The sequence below is a fragment of the Lineus longissimus genome, chromosome 18 (genome assembly GCF_910592395.1).
Source record: "Lineus longissimus chromosome 18, tnLinLong1.2, whole genome shotgun sequence".
Lineage (NCBI taxonomy): Eukaryota > Metazoa > Nemertea > Pilidiophora > Heteronemertea > Lineidae > Lineus > Lineus longissimus.
Window position 1 is genome coordinate 12,671,130 of NC_088325.1, and position 16,601 is coordinate 12,687,730.

The window sequence follows — 16,601 nt, forward strand, 5'->3', positions numbered from 1 at the left end:
TATGTAAATGATTCAATTTTGTAAGAATGTAGTTATAGTGCTCAGGAATTGAATCATGGACATGTGATGCACTACAACTATCAATATGGCCAGGCATGTTGTTGAAGATTGGTCATACTAGAGTTCTCATCAACCGTAATTCCTACTGCCCTTAGCTTCTCCATGTTCTATCCCAAACTGTAACAATTGCCTGGGTATGCTCTTTTAAGGACTTTGAATCAACACCACTTTCGGCAGAAGTCGGAACAAACTTTCCAGATTTTGATCCAGTTATGCAAGAGCATTGACAAGGAACCAAGGTAACTAAGAAGTTACCGAGGTATACTTATCATGTGCATGCGTAATCATAGATTCGAAATCTGGAAATTTTAAATTTCTACCGACCATGGCAGTGATTTAAAGTCCGCGAAGGAGTAACATTCTGACTTCAACTTAACCGAGGCAGGTGTTATTCTGAGGGGTTTAAAGTGATAGGTTTAACGTAAAGTGCTACTATTATAGTCCAAGAACAAATATAGCCCCCACAGTGTTGAAAAGAGCTGATGGTACACATCAGTGCGCATTGAGGCTCTGTACCGGGGCTATTATTGTACACACCAATGTACACTGAGGCTATGATTGCATTGGGCCTATAATTGTACCAGCTTACCTTACATCATACTTCTCAAGATGGTATCAGCTTTGATAGGTTGTTTACTCTATAATAGCTATTGTTACCTTTTATGGTTCCTGAAATGGTTTTGTTCTGTCTGTCTGTCCATCTGCCCAATGTCCCAATTTACATGTTTGTTGGTTTATAACCTTTAAAACAAGTTAGAAGTTTCTTTTTCCAACAAATTTAAGTGGCTGTTTGAGGTTCTGATGTTTGAATCAGGTTCTTAAAATAGTCAAAGACTTTGTTAGGTTTGAGCATTTACTGAAAAAACAAAAAAATCTGGGAGAATTTTGAGCTTGTCAAAATCGGACTGAATGTTCACAAATTGGATGGGATTCTTTTCCAACAAAATAACAAATTTAAGACCATTCCAAAAATTTGTTGGAAAAAGTAAATTAACAATTCTAGAGTTGATGTATTGTAGATGTGATCACTGTATTATCACAAAAATGTTCTCCTAATATCATTTTTGATGTATTATATTGTTGCAAGTTCATCATATAACTCGTCATAAACCAATTTCAGCCAAGTTTAAAGCCTTCAGTGGCCGAGATATCTCCCGTGCCGGACCACGAAGCCACATCGCCTGCTGCCCGATTATCACAACCCTCTCAACAAATCATGACCATAGACGATGATGATTTCAGTTCAGAGGATGAGCATGTGAGTGACTTTCGGAACTTCTTTTGAAACTTCTCTCCTGAGTGTGGGAACGATTATCAAACCTTGTCAAAATTAGGAGTTGAGAGCTGAGCGTCAACTAGTAGATTATTAGCTCTATGAACAGCATTTGGTGATTCTAATATAAGTAGGAGGAAACCGGAGATCCTAGAGGACACCTACGCTGTCAAAGAGAGTCACCCTCTCTGTTGGTGTGCCGGGACCGACATGGAATGGAACCCGGACCACAGAGGTTTCCACAGCGCCTCTCCGACAGCCCAAATCTTTCCTCTTTTTCACCGATTCTTTGTCTCTTTTCAGATATTTGATGACCATGGTCCGTTTGCCCATTTCGCCTCGTTGAAGAATAAACCAGCTCATCTGGCAGTGTTTTTACATTACCTTATATCGAACAGTGATCCGTCTCCAATGGTAAGTCTAATGCAGCCAGTCGAGAGCAGGCGAGCAATCTTGGCTCTTTATTAGCTCGAGACAATATTTGGGCGAGCTGTGCTTTAGGAGGTTAAGGCGTCCGCCTTTTGATTGGAAGGTGGAAGGTTCAAGGCCAGTGGGGAGTTTGTTTCGATCCGGCCAGTTAGTTAGCCTCCAGCTAGTCCAATCAAGGGTCAAACTGCCTTCTCGCCAGGTGCCTAGCATTGGAGACAGGAGTTGGGAAGTAAAGAGTTTCCCATAAGCCAGATCTTGCTGACCCTTTCAGTAGGGGTGACACTATATTAAACAAACTTTCCTATGTGTTCTCTTCAGTTCTTCCACCTTGTGACTGAGACGTACACCCAGGGAAACCTCAAAGAAATGAGAAAGTGGGCATATGAGATTCATTCGACATTCTTGGTCGAGAAAGCGGTAAGTTATTTAGAAGATAATTGTCACAAGAGGGCTTCATTTGACAGTAGAAATGGAAAGGGGTATGCTTCAGCTCTCTGTAAAACTCGGTAGAATTTTTGAAATCGGGCACATGTAGATCAACCACCATTCCTCAGCGCTTCGGCCACAGTCCCTAGTAATTCCGTCAGAGACCAACTGAGCCAAACAATGTCATATATACCTGTTACATCAGGAAAGTCTTTCCTATTCTTCCAGCCCCTAAAAGTGAGCATTGATGAAGACATCATTGCCAATATCGACCATGTCCTACAGTTCAAGTATGAGAAGGAGGACCAGCTGAAGGCAGTGTTCGTGACAGCACGGATCCGGGTTCACAATCAAGTCAATGAATTATTACAAGACTTCAGGTTGAAAAGGTCTTTAGGTAAGATTTAATTTCTCAACACCAGTGCCCTTTATTGACATAATCCGGATTGTAACTAGAGAATGGTTAGAGAGGTTGTTCTAAAACTTTCTTTGTGTCTTTGCAGGTCTTGGCAGTCTGTATGGTGACCATGACCTTCAAGATGACCTTGACCGGGCAGCTGAGCTGAAAATAGTGGATAAATACCTGACACCTCATTTAGAGAGGTTACTGTAAGTATGAATGAATAGATGAAATGAAATTTATATTACCGCAAAATTCAAAAGATTTGCTCTAATGCGATCTAAATCTATCCGATTCTCTTGCAGGGACAACGAAGATCACACAGATCGCAACATGGCCATGGCATTAGCAATAACGACATTTCTCAAACAAGTTGGCGTCCAACGCACGACGTCCAACTCTCGATTTTTGGAACGGTGCTCTAGTTTTATTGAAAAGGATAAGAAAATGTTCAGATTTAAAGGAAGTCGAAAGGTGTGTATCATGGCAATGTTCTATGCTTCTAAGGTCCTGCATTGAGCTTCTGAGTACCTTTTTTGGCTCTCGTATGTGCACACACAACCGATTTTTGATGGAATTTCGTGCTCAATATCTTAAGTCCCTTGTTCATTGTACCTTACCTTTGGGTGGGTTTTTGCCGCGATGTCGGTTCATGATGTAAGATATGCACGGTGACGGTTCTGCTTTAGTGTTAAGTCCTGTTCCCTGAACACATTTCGACCAAATGACTGAACCATAGTTTCGGCTGACATCACCTAATGCATGGCTATATTTGGCTTTCGTATTTTTAGAGTTTTAGTACAAGAAAAGAGGTATAAAATGACGTGATGTTTTTGCACCTTTTTTCAAGTCTTTTGAACGTATTGTTTTGGTGAAAGCTGGAGCATATCCCAACAAACCCCAATGCAGAGTTCTGGACTGTCGCTTCTTGTTGTTAGCGACTTTTATCGCAATGACCTGTGACAAGTGATAAAATGATTGCTTGGGCATTAATGCAGCTTTAACCTGGAGTGGAGATGGGAAGTGTTCGGAATGGTGATGTGAATACTGACAGGTTTATGTCCTTTGGTAATGGTCTTGATCCCTGCTATTCCGTGTCGATACTTGGAGAATATCCCCTTTTCCCTCCCTAAAATGTGTTTTATTCGATAGCAGAAATAAGAAGTTCTGTCTCAGCTCTCCATGCAGATTTGAATTTTCGAAATCAGACCAAAAGTAACCATTTTAGAGGCATATTTTGCAAGTTAGGGCAATTTTCACACGAAGAAGTGTTTCGATTTTTTGCTCTCAGCACTTGTCACATGCTGCATACTGCATTGGTTGTAAAGAGCTTGCTGGCTATTGTCTATTAAAGTGGCAACTGTAATCTAGCTTTCATCAAAATTCCCCGACTACACTACCTTTTGCTGTGTGTATGATGGATCCCTGACCAAGCATTGAACAGAGTCTCCAGATCTAACAATACCACACAAGAAAAAGACATGGCCTTATAACAACCTAGATTTCATTTAGACATGTTAGATCTAACATATCTGCGCCCGGCATGTTCGTATCCCTCGAATACAGAGTTTGCACGTCGTTTACGACTCCGACTCTGACTTGGACTTTGAGAGTGAGTTACAGTCTTCTATGACATCTTTGAAATAAACTGATCTGATGAACATTTTCACATTGTTAAACTACTGGTGCCTGCACAATGATATTTTTGATTCTGGATCAAACTTGTGCATAAGGCGGAAATAATGAAGTCATATTCCAAGTCGTGGTGATGGTCGATGACTTTGTTACATCCGGAGTTGAATATCAAAATGAAAATGATGGTCAATTAGATTGAATCAAATATGTCACGAGATACTGTCATTCAACCTCAAAGATTGAGTCAGATTGGGAGTCGGACGGGTGAGGAAACCAGTAATATCCATCATTTCGCAAAGGGCATTTTGATTGACAATGTGCTGGGGCCAATCTGAACCAATCCTACAGATAGATAGGACCTTTAACGCTAACAGACTTCCTTGTGTCACATGTGTTTTGCGCTGTTTACTTTTCATAGTTGGAAATCTCGAGTGACGTTTTTTTCCGCTGTCTCTCACATTAGACGATGGCGTCTGTACCTTTTCGACTTAGTTTTGTCACCAACCATCCTTTGGCTCATTTCTGAATTAGTGTATTTTCGAAATGATGCAAAGGCCTTCTGCTGGAGAATGTCATCTAGAGGATGCAGATCATTTGTGACCCAACACAGCAAAACCAGGCGAATGTCGCTTTGAACTTGGCAGGTTGAGGCCAACTTTTGCAAAATCTGAGTACATCAATTTCCTGTTTTCTTCTGGTGTCATTAAGGCTCATCTGCTGTGCGAAATACGTCAGGTTAGCTGTGACGGGTCACATTTACCATGTTTAGACAGGATGTTAGAAATGGTGTACCCCCATTTCGCCTACACCCATTTCGCCTATTCACCTTTTCGCCTACACCCATCTCGCCTATTCACAATTTTACCTACAAATGAGGTATGAATGACCTCGTTGCAAAAATGACAAAATTTGAGTAAAGCACCAAGAAATCTTGATTGTAGGCGAAATGGTGAATAGGCGAAAATGGGTGTAGGCGAAATGGGTAATAGGCGAAATGGGTGTAGGCGAAATGGTGATTAGGCGAAATGGGCACATTTGTAGGCGAAATGGGCACATTTGTAGGCGAAATGGTGAATAGGCGGCGAAATGGATGTAGGCGAAATGGGGATGAACCTTAGAAATAACCAAAAGCTGACACTGAAGAGGTGGAATAATTTGGTGGTTGATGGTATCTGCTGGCTTCAGTGGTTGGGACTTTGACATCTATTCTTCCATCATATCATTGACTTTGTATATATCAGACTGTTGTATCAAGCACCAAAAGACAAGGACGTCTCATAATTTTCCATGTGACATTTTCTAGTTGTATTAAATGGCTGTCTTGTTTGCCTTTTCAGATTCACTATATAAAAGGCCACAGTCTACAGGCCCAGCATTACCATATCACGACGTATTGTAATTACTGTTCAGGTGTCTTATGGGGCGTGGGAAACCAAGGTTACCAATGTGGTAGTAAGTATATATCATATCATTACCGACGTCGTAAGCCTATTGGATTTTTGCAGAGGTATGGAGTCCACTATAGGCTACTGTCCACTTAAGTGGGATCTTTTATTTGCCCTGGCACAGACACTCAGGTGCAAGGGACCACGGCTTTAAGTCTCATTCGACAGACTCGGGAAAATATTTTAGACTGTGTACATGCACCTATTGTGAAGAGCGAGGAATTTTAGTTCCTTGAAAGCCACGCTAGTCCATCCAGAAATACGATCCGGGGTTCTCCCCAGGAACGAACCCTGGCCCTATTGTGTGATAGCCATCAGCGTTAACCACTAGGCTATGAGGCCCCTCAAAGGATATGCGTTTCAAGGTTCTAGTATATTGTCCCACATTTTCAATAGTGGTAACCCACCCTCGTCCTCAATTCCAGACTGTGATCAGAACTACCACAAATTGTGCGTTGAGAAGCTCCAACAACAACCAGATGAACTATGCTCTGGTGCTGGTGTGAAGAAGAAGGACAAGAAACAACGCCAGTCGATGTTAGATCGGATTATACCGCGGAAACCTAGTGCCAACAACCCTGCTGCAAGTAAGTGGTCGAGAAATCTTTTATTTTGAAATTCTAATCGATGTTGTACATGTAGCTGCACATCAGGTTGATTATACAGAGTACTGGCCACAGTGTATTCATCTATGTTTCCAATGTGTGTTCAGAGGGTTGAAAGTCTCATTTCACTTGCCTGTCAATTTCAAAAGATTTCACTGAGCCTGTTGTGGCCATAACCGTGTATTCAGGGTATTAAATGAGGGTGGCTGAGGTTAAATGTGGGTGTTTGAGGTAAAATGAGAGTACCTGAGGTTAAATGAGGTTAAATGAGTTTAACCAAGCTTTCGAACAGTGGGCTCCAAGATATGTGTGAAATATAGCACTTTTTCTGTCAATTAATATCTGTATTCATCACATATTTCATCTGTCTCATCGACATAACTTTGTGTCATAACTTCTCTTTGCCTGCCTTGGCAAGCTTTGTGATTCTGTTGAGCATTGTTTGTTGGAGGAGGGTTTTTGTAACCAGTTCCTAAATTTCTCTGTACATTATAAATATGCTTGGGAAGGCTGTTAGGGCTGCTTGGCCTTGGGTTCATTCGTTTCTGTTCATTGCACCCCTTTGCCCCTTCAAACTAACGGTGTTTAATTTTGCATGCACCTCAGGAAACGATTCCATCCATCAACATGGTAAAATCATTTGGCTATTTCTTGGAATTTTACTTCTTAGTCTGTCTGGGGGTTTGTTCAACTTATCTGCTCAAAGCTCAGGGTAAAGCAATCTGAGTTGCTTAACTTTATTGTTTGGGTGTAAGGCAGGGAGGCATTTTCAGACCATACCTTTGCACTAACTAGAAACAGTGCAATTCCCAATTCATTGTTACCTTTATAGCTGTGTTATGTAAACCTACATTAAGCTTTTAGGCAAAAGAAAGCATGACACATGGTAAACTGATGACTTCTATTTTGGAATTGTGTTTGTAATTGTGATTTATAACAAAACTTTGTTTTCAAACTTCCTGAATTCTTGGCTGTGTTATGTAAACCTACATTAAGATTTGGGGCAAAAGAAAGCATGACATATGGTATACTGATGACTTCTATTTTGGAATTTGTGTTTGTAATTGTGATTTATAACAAAACTTTGTTTTCAAACTTCTTAAATTCTTGGTTTATTTCCCTAAAATGAGAGAGAGTTGAGAGGGTTGGGGGTGGGGGGACTCAAACTAGGGATGTTTGAAGTGGCAGATAAGTTTAACGCCCTTAGACAAGAAAACATGTGGCTTTACCTTAGCATGCTTATCATTGGCGCTTTGCCACCAGACGCAATTTCTTCATCTTTACGTTATTTACTGACTTGGTGAGCTATACTTGCAGTAAAGTCAACTTATCAAGCAAACATCAGGACAGTGAATGACATTTGTTAAGAAAACATTTAAGCTTAGCCATTGTGCATTCGTTTGTGTAGACATCACCTAATTAACACTCCGCCACTCACTGAGATCAGCCCGCTGGGAGGGACCTTACTTTGATTTCTGCTCTGCTGACAATTCCTAATCGTGTTCCTAGTCAAAAGTATGATTGTCCTAACCAGTTAACCTCCTTATAATCATGACCAAGAAGTTGTCAATCATCTGCAATTAGATAAATCGCTCTAAAGCATATTTCTCAAAATTTGTGTACCGGTAATGTCTATTGTAATATTCTCAGATTAGTTTTAATTTGTGTCTAAGAGCTCCATTTTACAAACTTGATGAAACTCTTTGTCTTGAGCATAGGGTAGCAGCAAAACTCCGGCCACCGCAATGTGGCATATTGTTAAAATCCTCAATAACTTAGTTAGCCTGTCTTCCTACAGTCTTTGTAATTTCTATATCAGAGAGGTTTAGAAGCTTCCAGACTTGAAAGTCTTACTTAAAATCCGAATAGGAGATCACCAGCTTTGATAACCAGGTGGAAGAGTGAAAAACCTGAAAGTTTATATCCCAGCATGGGTAACACATACATGTATTGTGTGATACACCCTTCTTCGTTTGAAAGGCAAAATGGTGGTTGCTGGACTTACTTGGATTCTGGGTGACTTCATAGTTGGTGTTAGTGTTAATTTTGTAAAAGTGTTAGGGCTTTTATGCAGCAACAAGACAATATTTCTGAATGACGCTGCGATCAACACAAACTTAAGGTGTAAAGCTAAGGGTATACAACCTTGTTTGTGGAAACGATGCATCCAGGGCTGCTGAAAAACTATAGCACTTTCCCAAAGTTAACACTAACACCAACTTTGAAGTCACCCATTGTTTCTAAACCTCTCTCTTGCTTGTTGTTCATTTGGTGTTTAGTTTCTTTGCACCTCGCATGTTTAGTGTTGCGTGTTTCTAACCTTTTCACATTCGCCTTCTCTCCCTGTCCACATCGTTCGTTCGTTCGTCCGCACGTTGTTTATAACAGTCCCTCCATCGTACACAGTAAAAGACGCGTTGAAGATCCACGAGGGTCGTGACTCGGACGGCGGGATGATGAGCCCGACGACGCTTTCCCAAGTTGGGATGTTTCACCACGTGCAGCCGGTGCAGGAGGATGACGATGAGGTTGAAGGTAAGAAAAAAAATTTTGTAAAATTTTTGAAATTTTGCAAAAAAACTCATTTACCATGTAAATTGAGAGTGATAAGTGAGAAATGGTCCAATGACCAGTTTGAATGATTTTCTTTCAGGTGAAGCAAAGTCCTCGGGTCCCACACGCGTCAACAAGTTGGTGGAGCGATATCAGACGTTGGGACACGGTGGAGATGAGAAGGCTGGGTCAAAGTCACCGAGGAGTGAGAGTCCAAACTCGGAAGATGAGAAGAAAGATCGTGTGTCAGTCGGGCGGTCAGAAAGTTTGAAGGGACGGGTATGTTCCAGTCAGATCTGAATAAGGCGTTTTTGCCTCTCAAAATAAATGATTATGATGAAACACTCACTTGTGACAAAGTCTGATGAAACCAAAAGTTAGTTTCCCGTTGCTGTGGCCCCGGTGTTTGAGCTCTGTCCTGGGGAGAGAAAATGGCCACCTTTGGCTGCTCTGTACATTGATGCATAGGGCCAATGCATTGGGAAAACTACTTTTGAAAAATAGGTTGCCCCTTGAAACCTCCGATTGATTTCTGTGGAGACCTGGGTGATAATAAGGTATCCCAAAAGTGCTTTGAACCAGGAAACATGGAAAAGTGCGAATATTATAATGCAATGTTATAACTTTCCATGTTGTGCCGATCAATGGTAAACGACCCTAAAAACCTGAGTGAACAGTCTGCACAGCTTGGCTGCGTTGAATTTCAACACGGTTGTTTTCATCTGTCAAATGATAGGCATCTGTTTTCCGTAGACTTGAACAGTGTGTATATTAGACTCCAAACTCGATCAATAACATGCCTTTTATGCATAAAAGCAATGCGAAGCCATGAAATGGACGTGTAGATGGAGTTATGGAGATATTCTCATGTCAGATCAACGTTATGTTTGTAGATGTGTAAGTAAAAGCTTGCAGTGCATATCGCTGTGTTTTTAATTGGGGGAGATTATGCATCTGATGGTATCATTTGCATTTGGGTTTTTTGTCCAAAAGTAGTTGATTCAAAACATCGGTCTTGGAAATTAGGCCCAACAAATACTGGATATTTTTACTTCATTTGTGCAAAATTCATGTCGGGATTTTTTGTTTTTCAGAAGGAAGAAAAACAGTTGTCAGTGCGACGATCGAAAAGTGATGTTGCATCGGATGACAGTTCGGTTATGAAAGCTCTTAACCAATCGGAGGCAAGCTCATCAAGTTCAAGTTTATCGGCAAAGTAAGTTTTTCTTCAGCGGCTTTACCAATCTGAAAACATTCCTCAGATCAAACAAATTGAAGATTTCACTAGACGAATGAAGTGCAGCCTCAGAGCGAAGTGGGAGTCGTAATGGTGCACTACCTCTGTATTCATTCGTTTTTTCAACTATTTCAGAAGCGAAAGTCCAAGCAACTCTCGTGAAGTCCTCCCACCTCTCAGTGTGTCACATGAGGACGACTCTGACTTCGAAGTGGAGGACGAGTTGCCTCAACTCGATGCCATTCTGTCCACGCACGTCTTGAAGAAGTTAAAGCCCAAGGAGAAGAAACGTCAGGAAGTTATTAATGGTACGTTGTGACTGATTCTAACTGACCAATTTTTACAGATTTCACGAATGATATGATTTAATCGCAGAATTAAAGTCACAAAAATGATCTCTATTTTTAACATATTTTTCATTTCCATTTCAGAATTATTCTACACAGAAAGGTCTCATGTACGGAACTTAAAAGTTCTCGACCGATTATTCTTCCGCCCATGGCACAACGAGCCGAGCTTGCCACGTGATCTAGTCAAACTGTTATTCCCAAACCTAGACGAATTAATAGAGTTACATAGTAAGTATAAATCCACTTTAAACCTTTCTCTACAGATGATGTGTATTTCACCTCATGCACATGACCCAATGACGTGCGTTTGTAAAAAATGCCGAATTATAACTTGATGTTTGAATTGTCTTTCAGAAAGTATGAACGATTCCATGAAAAAAGATGCTCCGGGACCTGGCGCCACCTATGGAGATGTTGGTGATATTCTCCTCAATGGGGTAAGCATGTTCACCGGTGAAATTGCAAAAGTGCCTGTCGTTAAAAGTGAATCCTTTTGAGATGATGGGCCAAATTCATAAAGGGCATTTAGCTTAAAACAGCGTTTAACTACTGAATAGACAGATTTAGGTCCATCATGTAAATCTTCACAGAATATGAATAGGCCCTGAAACTAATTAGGGAGAAGTTACACACGTCTAACCATTAAACGCCCTTTATGAATTTGGGCCGATGTGTTCTGAGCTCACCAGGTAAATTGTGTTCTTTACTTTTCCAGTTGCAAGGAGCGAATGGAGAAAAGCTATGTCGAGCCAGTGCCACCTTCTGCCAAAACCAGTCTTTCAGTCTTGAAATGTTAAAAAGTAGACGATTAAAGGACCAAAAGTTAGCTGAATTTTTGCGGGTAAGTCGAGAGTTTTTTTGTGATTTCATTCAATAGCATTCCGCGAAGATGAGGTCACTGCAGCTGCTGCCCTCTATTTCCCCATCGCCGAATTACAGGCAATGTCGGACAAACATGCGGTTTCGTAATGGATTCAGGCTTTCTAACTAGGGCAGTTAGATTCAATCTGGCACATGTCCGAGTGTTGGAAATACTACATAATTGTTCTGAATATTTCTCTCTCTGACTCTATGGTATCATTCATGCTAAAAACATGCAGGGTCAAAGATAATTGACTTTGAAATAAGCTCAAATGCGTAGAAATAAGTGTCGATGTCCGACTGTCACGTGACTAAAACGTCATCAATATCTTATACAAATGACCTTGTGAGCTATAAATAGTAACTTCGCGGAATGCTATTTCGTTCGATCATTACCGGCGTTATAACATGTGTCGTGTTGCTCTTGTTGATTTTGAATATCCTCTCCTTGCAGGAAGCGGAATCAAGAAAAGATTTGTGTCGACGGTTAAAGTTGGCGGACCTCATACCCGCACAGTTTCAGAGATTAACAAAATATAAGTTACTCCTAGAGAACTTACTCAAATATACTCAGGGTAGGTATCAGCACAAAAAGATCTCGACTTGAGCTGAGCATTGAGTTGGCCACTACTACATTTCGAGCCTCGTGCCGAGGTTCAAGGCTAGTGCCACTCAGTACTTTCCGCAGCAGTTTAACCTCTTGAGGAAAACATTTTGAGATGCGAGTCTGTGTGAGGATAGCTCAGATGTGCGTGAACGTCTGGAACTTGAAAAGTTGAATATTGTCGATTGACGATACTGTTTTTGTTGCAGCGAATACAGAGGAATACAACAAGCTCGTAGAAGCTGTCCATTGTAGCAAGAATGTTCTAAACACTGTTAATAAAGCTGTGATGGACGCGGAAAATAAACACAAAGTCATCGAGATACAGAAGCGGATGGATCGGCGACCTATTGACAACAGTAGTGATCCAAATGTAGCGAAGATTAAAGTAAGTAGTTTGCAATTTTAAAGCTGGGGCGGTATTCAGAGACTTGAATGAAAATTTCTAAATTTACCGGCTATTGGCAGCAAATCTTAAAAAGAACTCAGAATAAATCATCATTTTGTGACAATTCTTTCTTTCTTCTTTCAGAATCTTGACCTACGAACGCACAGTATGATATACGACGGCTTCCTCACGTGGAAGATAGGCAAAAATAAACAAATAGACTTGCACGTTGTGTTATGTGAGGATATTCTAGTACTACTGCAACGCCAGGACGAGAAGCTTGTGCTAAAGTGCCAAAGTACCACAGTTGTGGCGGGGAAGGAGGATACGAAATTTACGCATAGTCCTGTGATATGGTTGACCAATCTGCTGACGAGAAATGTCGCGACGGGTGAGTGTTCTTGTGGCTCCTCTTCACAGCAGAACTTCTCTATTAAGGACATCCTTTGGAGTGAGCAATTCTCTGCTGTCCGTAATAGAGAGATCTGTTGTGATTGATCTTGATGGTGTATCACAGGTAAACCGTATTTCGAATAATTCAAAATGCGATCCTCTTTCTCTTTGAAGACAATAAACCTTTCTCGGAAATAGTGGTGCAACAGTGAAGCTCTACAAGCTCTACAAGACCTACATCATACTCATTTATTTTCAACGTTCTTCACTTACAGACCCACGAGCATTCTTTCTGGTCAGTACCTCACAAGCTGGTCCACAAATTTACGAACTGGTCGCACCAACAAAAGACGAAAGAAAAAAGTAAGTTCTTGTCTGTTACCACCTTGATCACAATTTCAGATTGGCAAAGATTATGTATTTCTGAAATTTGATAGTTGCACATTTTGGGCCCTGACTTCCACACAATATGGTTGGACACTTCAAACGTGTTCCTCACATATTAATTTTTTTGTGAGTCATTTAAATAAATGCCTCAAAAATAAGTGAACTATGCAAAACGGCTCATTTTTCACTTGGCATAGACAAAGAGATGTTTTACTTGGGAGGTACTGGGACACTCATCTCTCCTCTAAGGCCGAAGTTACATAGACCTCATTCGTTCATTTACCACGAGTCACTTTCCGGGTTTTTCTTTCATTCGTCGGTGAATGCACGCCACAAGGCCGTGCTTTTACAGGGGAACGAAAGCAAAAGGGGAAAATGAGTCCTGGGAAATGAACGAGTGAGGTCTATGTAACTTCGGCCTAATGCCTACTCCAATTCCTTTGGCACTTAGCAGATTGGGATGAATGGGAACATGCTGTGGTCAAGTCGACCTAACTCGAGTGATGGTCTGACACCAGTCTTCATGATTCTTGCGGTAACCTAACACGCATTCATTTGGTCTTCCTGACCATTTTCCACCAAAAATAACCTACCAATTGTCCACTTGACTTTTGACGCCTGTCGCAGATCATGACAAGGCTCGGCCAAATCTTTACGCTTCTCTATGTCTTTCACCTGCAAGATAGCACGTAGGAACAAACCTGAGCACTGAGCAAATTTACATTAAATTTCTGCATTGAATCATAAATTGCCAGCTATTGTCAAAACTGTTATTTTTCGTGCGCTAATGGCAGCTATCTTACCGTTCAAATCACTGGACAGTTGAAGTAAAATTGGCCTGGACTGACAGAGGGGCTCTGACCTTTATGTGGTTCCCATGCACCTATCAATCATGTTGGCTTTCTAAAGACCTTTTATGTGTTAAGTGAGTGCTCAAGGTAATGAGGGTCTGACACCCTGCCGATGTCAGACCACCCCATTAGTACCTGGAGAGCCAGAAGATTTGTAAGATAAAAAAAGAACATAAAGTTTTTACAGATTGTCTAAAAAAATCTTCTGAGGGTTATCTTTTCTTAATCATGTTAATGGTTTATGAGCTCACTCTGATACCCTGTGAATGAAAGTAGGTGACCTCTCACTAACTAATCAGGTTTTATGAAATAAATTTCGTTGAAGTTTTTTTGATTTTGACAAGAGGCAGTTTTATTGGATATGTCACCTTAGCCAATCAGTTCCGTATGTAACACTATATAATGTATATGGGAACTATGTCCCAGACAAAAAACAGATGGCCATTAAATTTTTCCTGTCCTGGCTGCAAATTTTGATCGTGGGTAATTTAGATAACTCAGTCTGAATCAGGGTTCAGCGGTTTAACATAACACATTTTGTCGAGGAAAGGTTTAGGATTTTTGACAACTGAGGAGTCAGTTTCAGTCTTGTTTGCCTAGTGATGGTTATGGCGTGGACATGTGTTCGGGAGATTGAAGGTTCGAGACTTATAGGTACATGAACATAGTTCTGATTGGTTGGTGTGCTGTCAGCTAGTTCTGTAGTATTCAAACTGCGTTCTGCCCTAGTGGGGTGACTTCATATTGACTGTGGAGATAACTGCCTTCCCACCAGGTGGTGGGGGAGGATGACTTGCCTTAGGACTATGGAGGACACCAGAGAGTTGCTAGGAAGCATCTAGTCAGATACACCGACTGTCCCAGCACTCTCCCAGAAATGACTGCGCTTCATCTAACTGAAAATCTTGTTCTAACTGAAGAACTTGTCCACCTCATGAATTTTTTCTTCCCACTCTATGAACTTTATCAACTTTGCTGATTTGTGAATTTACAAAGTAGGCTAATGTCAACAACAAAAAAAATTCTCAAGCAACAGACAGTCTGATATCAAAACCATGTCATTAATAAATATAATGTGAGAGGAACCAGATTGCCTGGAAAGCACATTGTCAAATACTTGCCCAGCACTCGAACTGAAAACTTTTCCCTTCCTACACATGAATATTATCAGCTTTCCTGATTCGTGTGATTTCGTACATGTCAACAAGAATAAAAGTTGGGTAACTTCAGTCAAGAAACATATCATGAGTCAATTACGGGTTAAGATTGGCCTAATTCTTCTGGTGAGATATTACCGGCATTTTGCAAATCTGTACTATGTGATTTGTGTCTTGTTGTAATATGGGGATTGAGAGTTCAATGTATAGTTGGGGTGACGCCTTGACTTAGCTTCGAAGTGTAAGACCGAAATATCATTCATTATCATTTCAAAAAGTACTAGGAGCAGTAGGAATGTGATTTTATCAAACGTTTTCCAAATTTCATACTTTGTGGTCTGTGGTTTATTTAGGGCTGTATCTTCACTGACATTTTAACTGTCAGTGTTAAATTTTTTTGTGGTAAGTTTGCCACAAACTCGTGTCTATTCTCGGTCTTAATGTATAGTCAGTAACAATAAATAATGATAGGTTTAGGAGTGCAACTCCACTCTTGAACCTTGAGGACCTTGAGTCACCACGGTTCACAATTTGCATGATAGAGGGCACTTATCGAAATGTTTTGCAAAGTGCAATGAAGTACCGACACTCTCACTGTGTTGGGACGTTTTGGAATCGGATAGGAGGTATTGTGGCATGTGTCGGGGCGATCTGTTTACCAAGTTCCAAAGTGTTCCAGAGGCCTTTTCACAGGATTTAGCAAGCGGAAAATAGGATTTGTGGCAAGGCCTTGGGTTTGGAGCATTTATTGAGTGTTGGCACTACTGTCCTGCTGGATAAAATTTGCCTGTTCAGGACGGATTTTTACGGGGAAAAAAGTAGTAGCAGTGTTTTTGGATCTCTGGGAACTATTGCATTGCAGGCTTTTGTAAGGAGTAAACAGAAGTCTAAATCTGATATCGAGTTGAGAGTTTCGTTCCAACTTTTTGACCACCGAAGTTTCCCAACGTCTTCGAGTTCTTGGCATTGGCTGATCAGCCGACTGAATGATGTTAGCCTTCATTGGCTCATCATTTAGATTGATCACCGTGTTGGTGTCAAAAACATTGGATAATTTATTTAATTTTGCAGCAGCCAAGAAGCAATTCTGGGTGTTCCATTTATTGTGATGGTGTATGACAGTGCCTATTTGTGTAACTTGATGGGTTATGTTATCGTCTGCTCATTGTCGTCTGCTCATTGTCATCTGCTCTTTGTAGGAAGTTGATTCTTTGTTCCATTCAGTGTGTGGAGTTTCATTCATAAGCAGTATTATCCAGTAAAGGATAGATTATCTTGTGATAGTCTTTGAGGATTTGAATTTTGGTATAAAATACCTCATGCATTGCGTCACAACTTGTTGTTGAAATGCAGTAAGAAAAAAATTCTAAATTCAGTTTTGCAACTAGGCCAGTGTTCTGAAATAAATTTGCATGATAATTTTATCCTTTTGTATGTAATGTAAATATAGGAGCCATCTGCATACCAATAGAAGTAATGATTTTTGTGGTTTGCTGAAGTGATAAAAATGTTATCCAGTGTAATTGAATATGTAGTGTTGGCCACCA

At 40.6% G+C, this 16,601-nt stretch overlaps 1 protein-coding gene across 18 annotated transcripts in view; it reads left to right on the plus strand.

Annotated features, from left to right (window-relative positions):
• Positions 1-16,601, plus strand: part of LOC135502270 (rho guanine nucleotide exchange factor 11-like) — a 113,932-nt gene that overhangs the window by 69,930 nt on the left and 27,401 nt on the right. For 14 of the 18 annotated variants that reach the window (XM_064794961.1, XM_064794960.1, XM_064794962.1 and 11 more), the window contains 21 exons: positions 1,181-1,318; positions 1,637-1,747; positions 2,081-2,179; positions 2,417-2,585; positions 2,692-2,797; positions 2,894-3,062; positions 3,380-3,400; positions 5,561-5,675; positions 6,094-6,255; positions 6,880-6,903; positions 8,662-8,808; positions 8,927-9,105; positions 9,921-10,042; positions 10,199-10,371; positions 10,495-10,641; positions 10,768-10,850; positions 11,129-11,254; positions 11,729-11,849; positions 12,088-12,266; positions 12,411-12,657; positions 12,935-13,022. In XM_064794961.1, coding sequence (XP_064651031.1) covers positions 1,181-1,318; positions 1,637-1,747; positions 2,081-2,179; positions 2,417-2,585; positions 2,692-2,797; positions 2,894-3,062; positions 3,380-3,400; positions 5,561-5,675; positions 6,094-6,255; positions 6,880-6,903; positions 8,662-8,808; positions 8,927-9,105; positions 9,921-10,042; positions 10,199-10,371; positions 10,495-10,641; positions 10,768-10,850; positions 11,129-11,254; positions 11,729-11,849; positions 12,088-12,266; positions 12,411-12,657; positions 12,935-13,022 — 2,726 coding nt within the window. The remainder of the gene's footprint in view (positions 1-1,180; positions 1,319-1,636; positions 1,748-2,080; positions 2,180-2,416; positions 2,586-2,691; positions 2,798-2,893; positions 3,063-3,379; positions 3,401-5,560; positions 5,676-6,093; positions 6,256-6,879; positions 6,904-8,661; positions 8,809-8,926; positions 9,106-9,920; positions 10,043-10,198; positions 10,372-10,494; positions 10,642-10,767; positions 10,851-11,128; positions 11,255-11,728; positions 11,850-12,087; positions 12,267-12,410; positions 12,658-12,934; positions 13,023-16,601) is intronic. The other 4 variants (XM_064794950.1, XM_064794952.1, XM_064794956.1 and 1 more) reach the window with 4 other exon arrangements.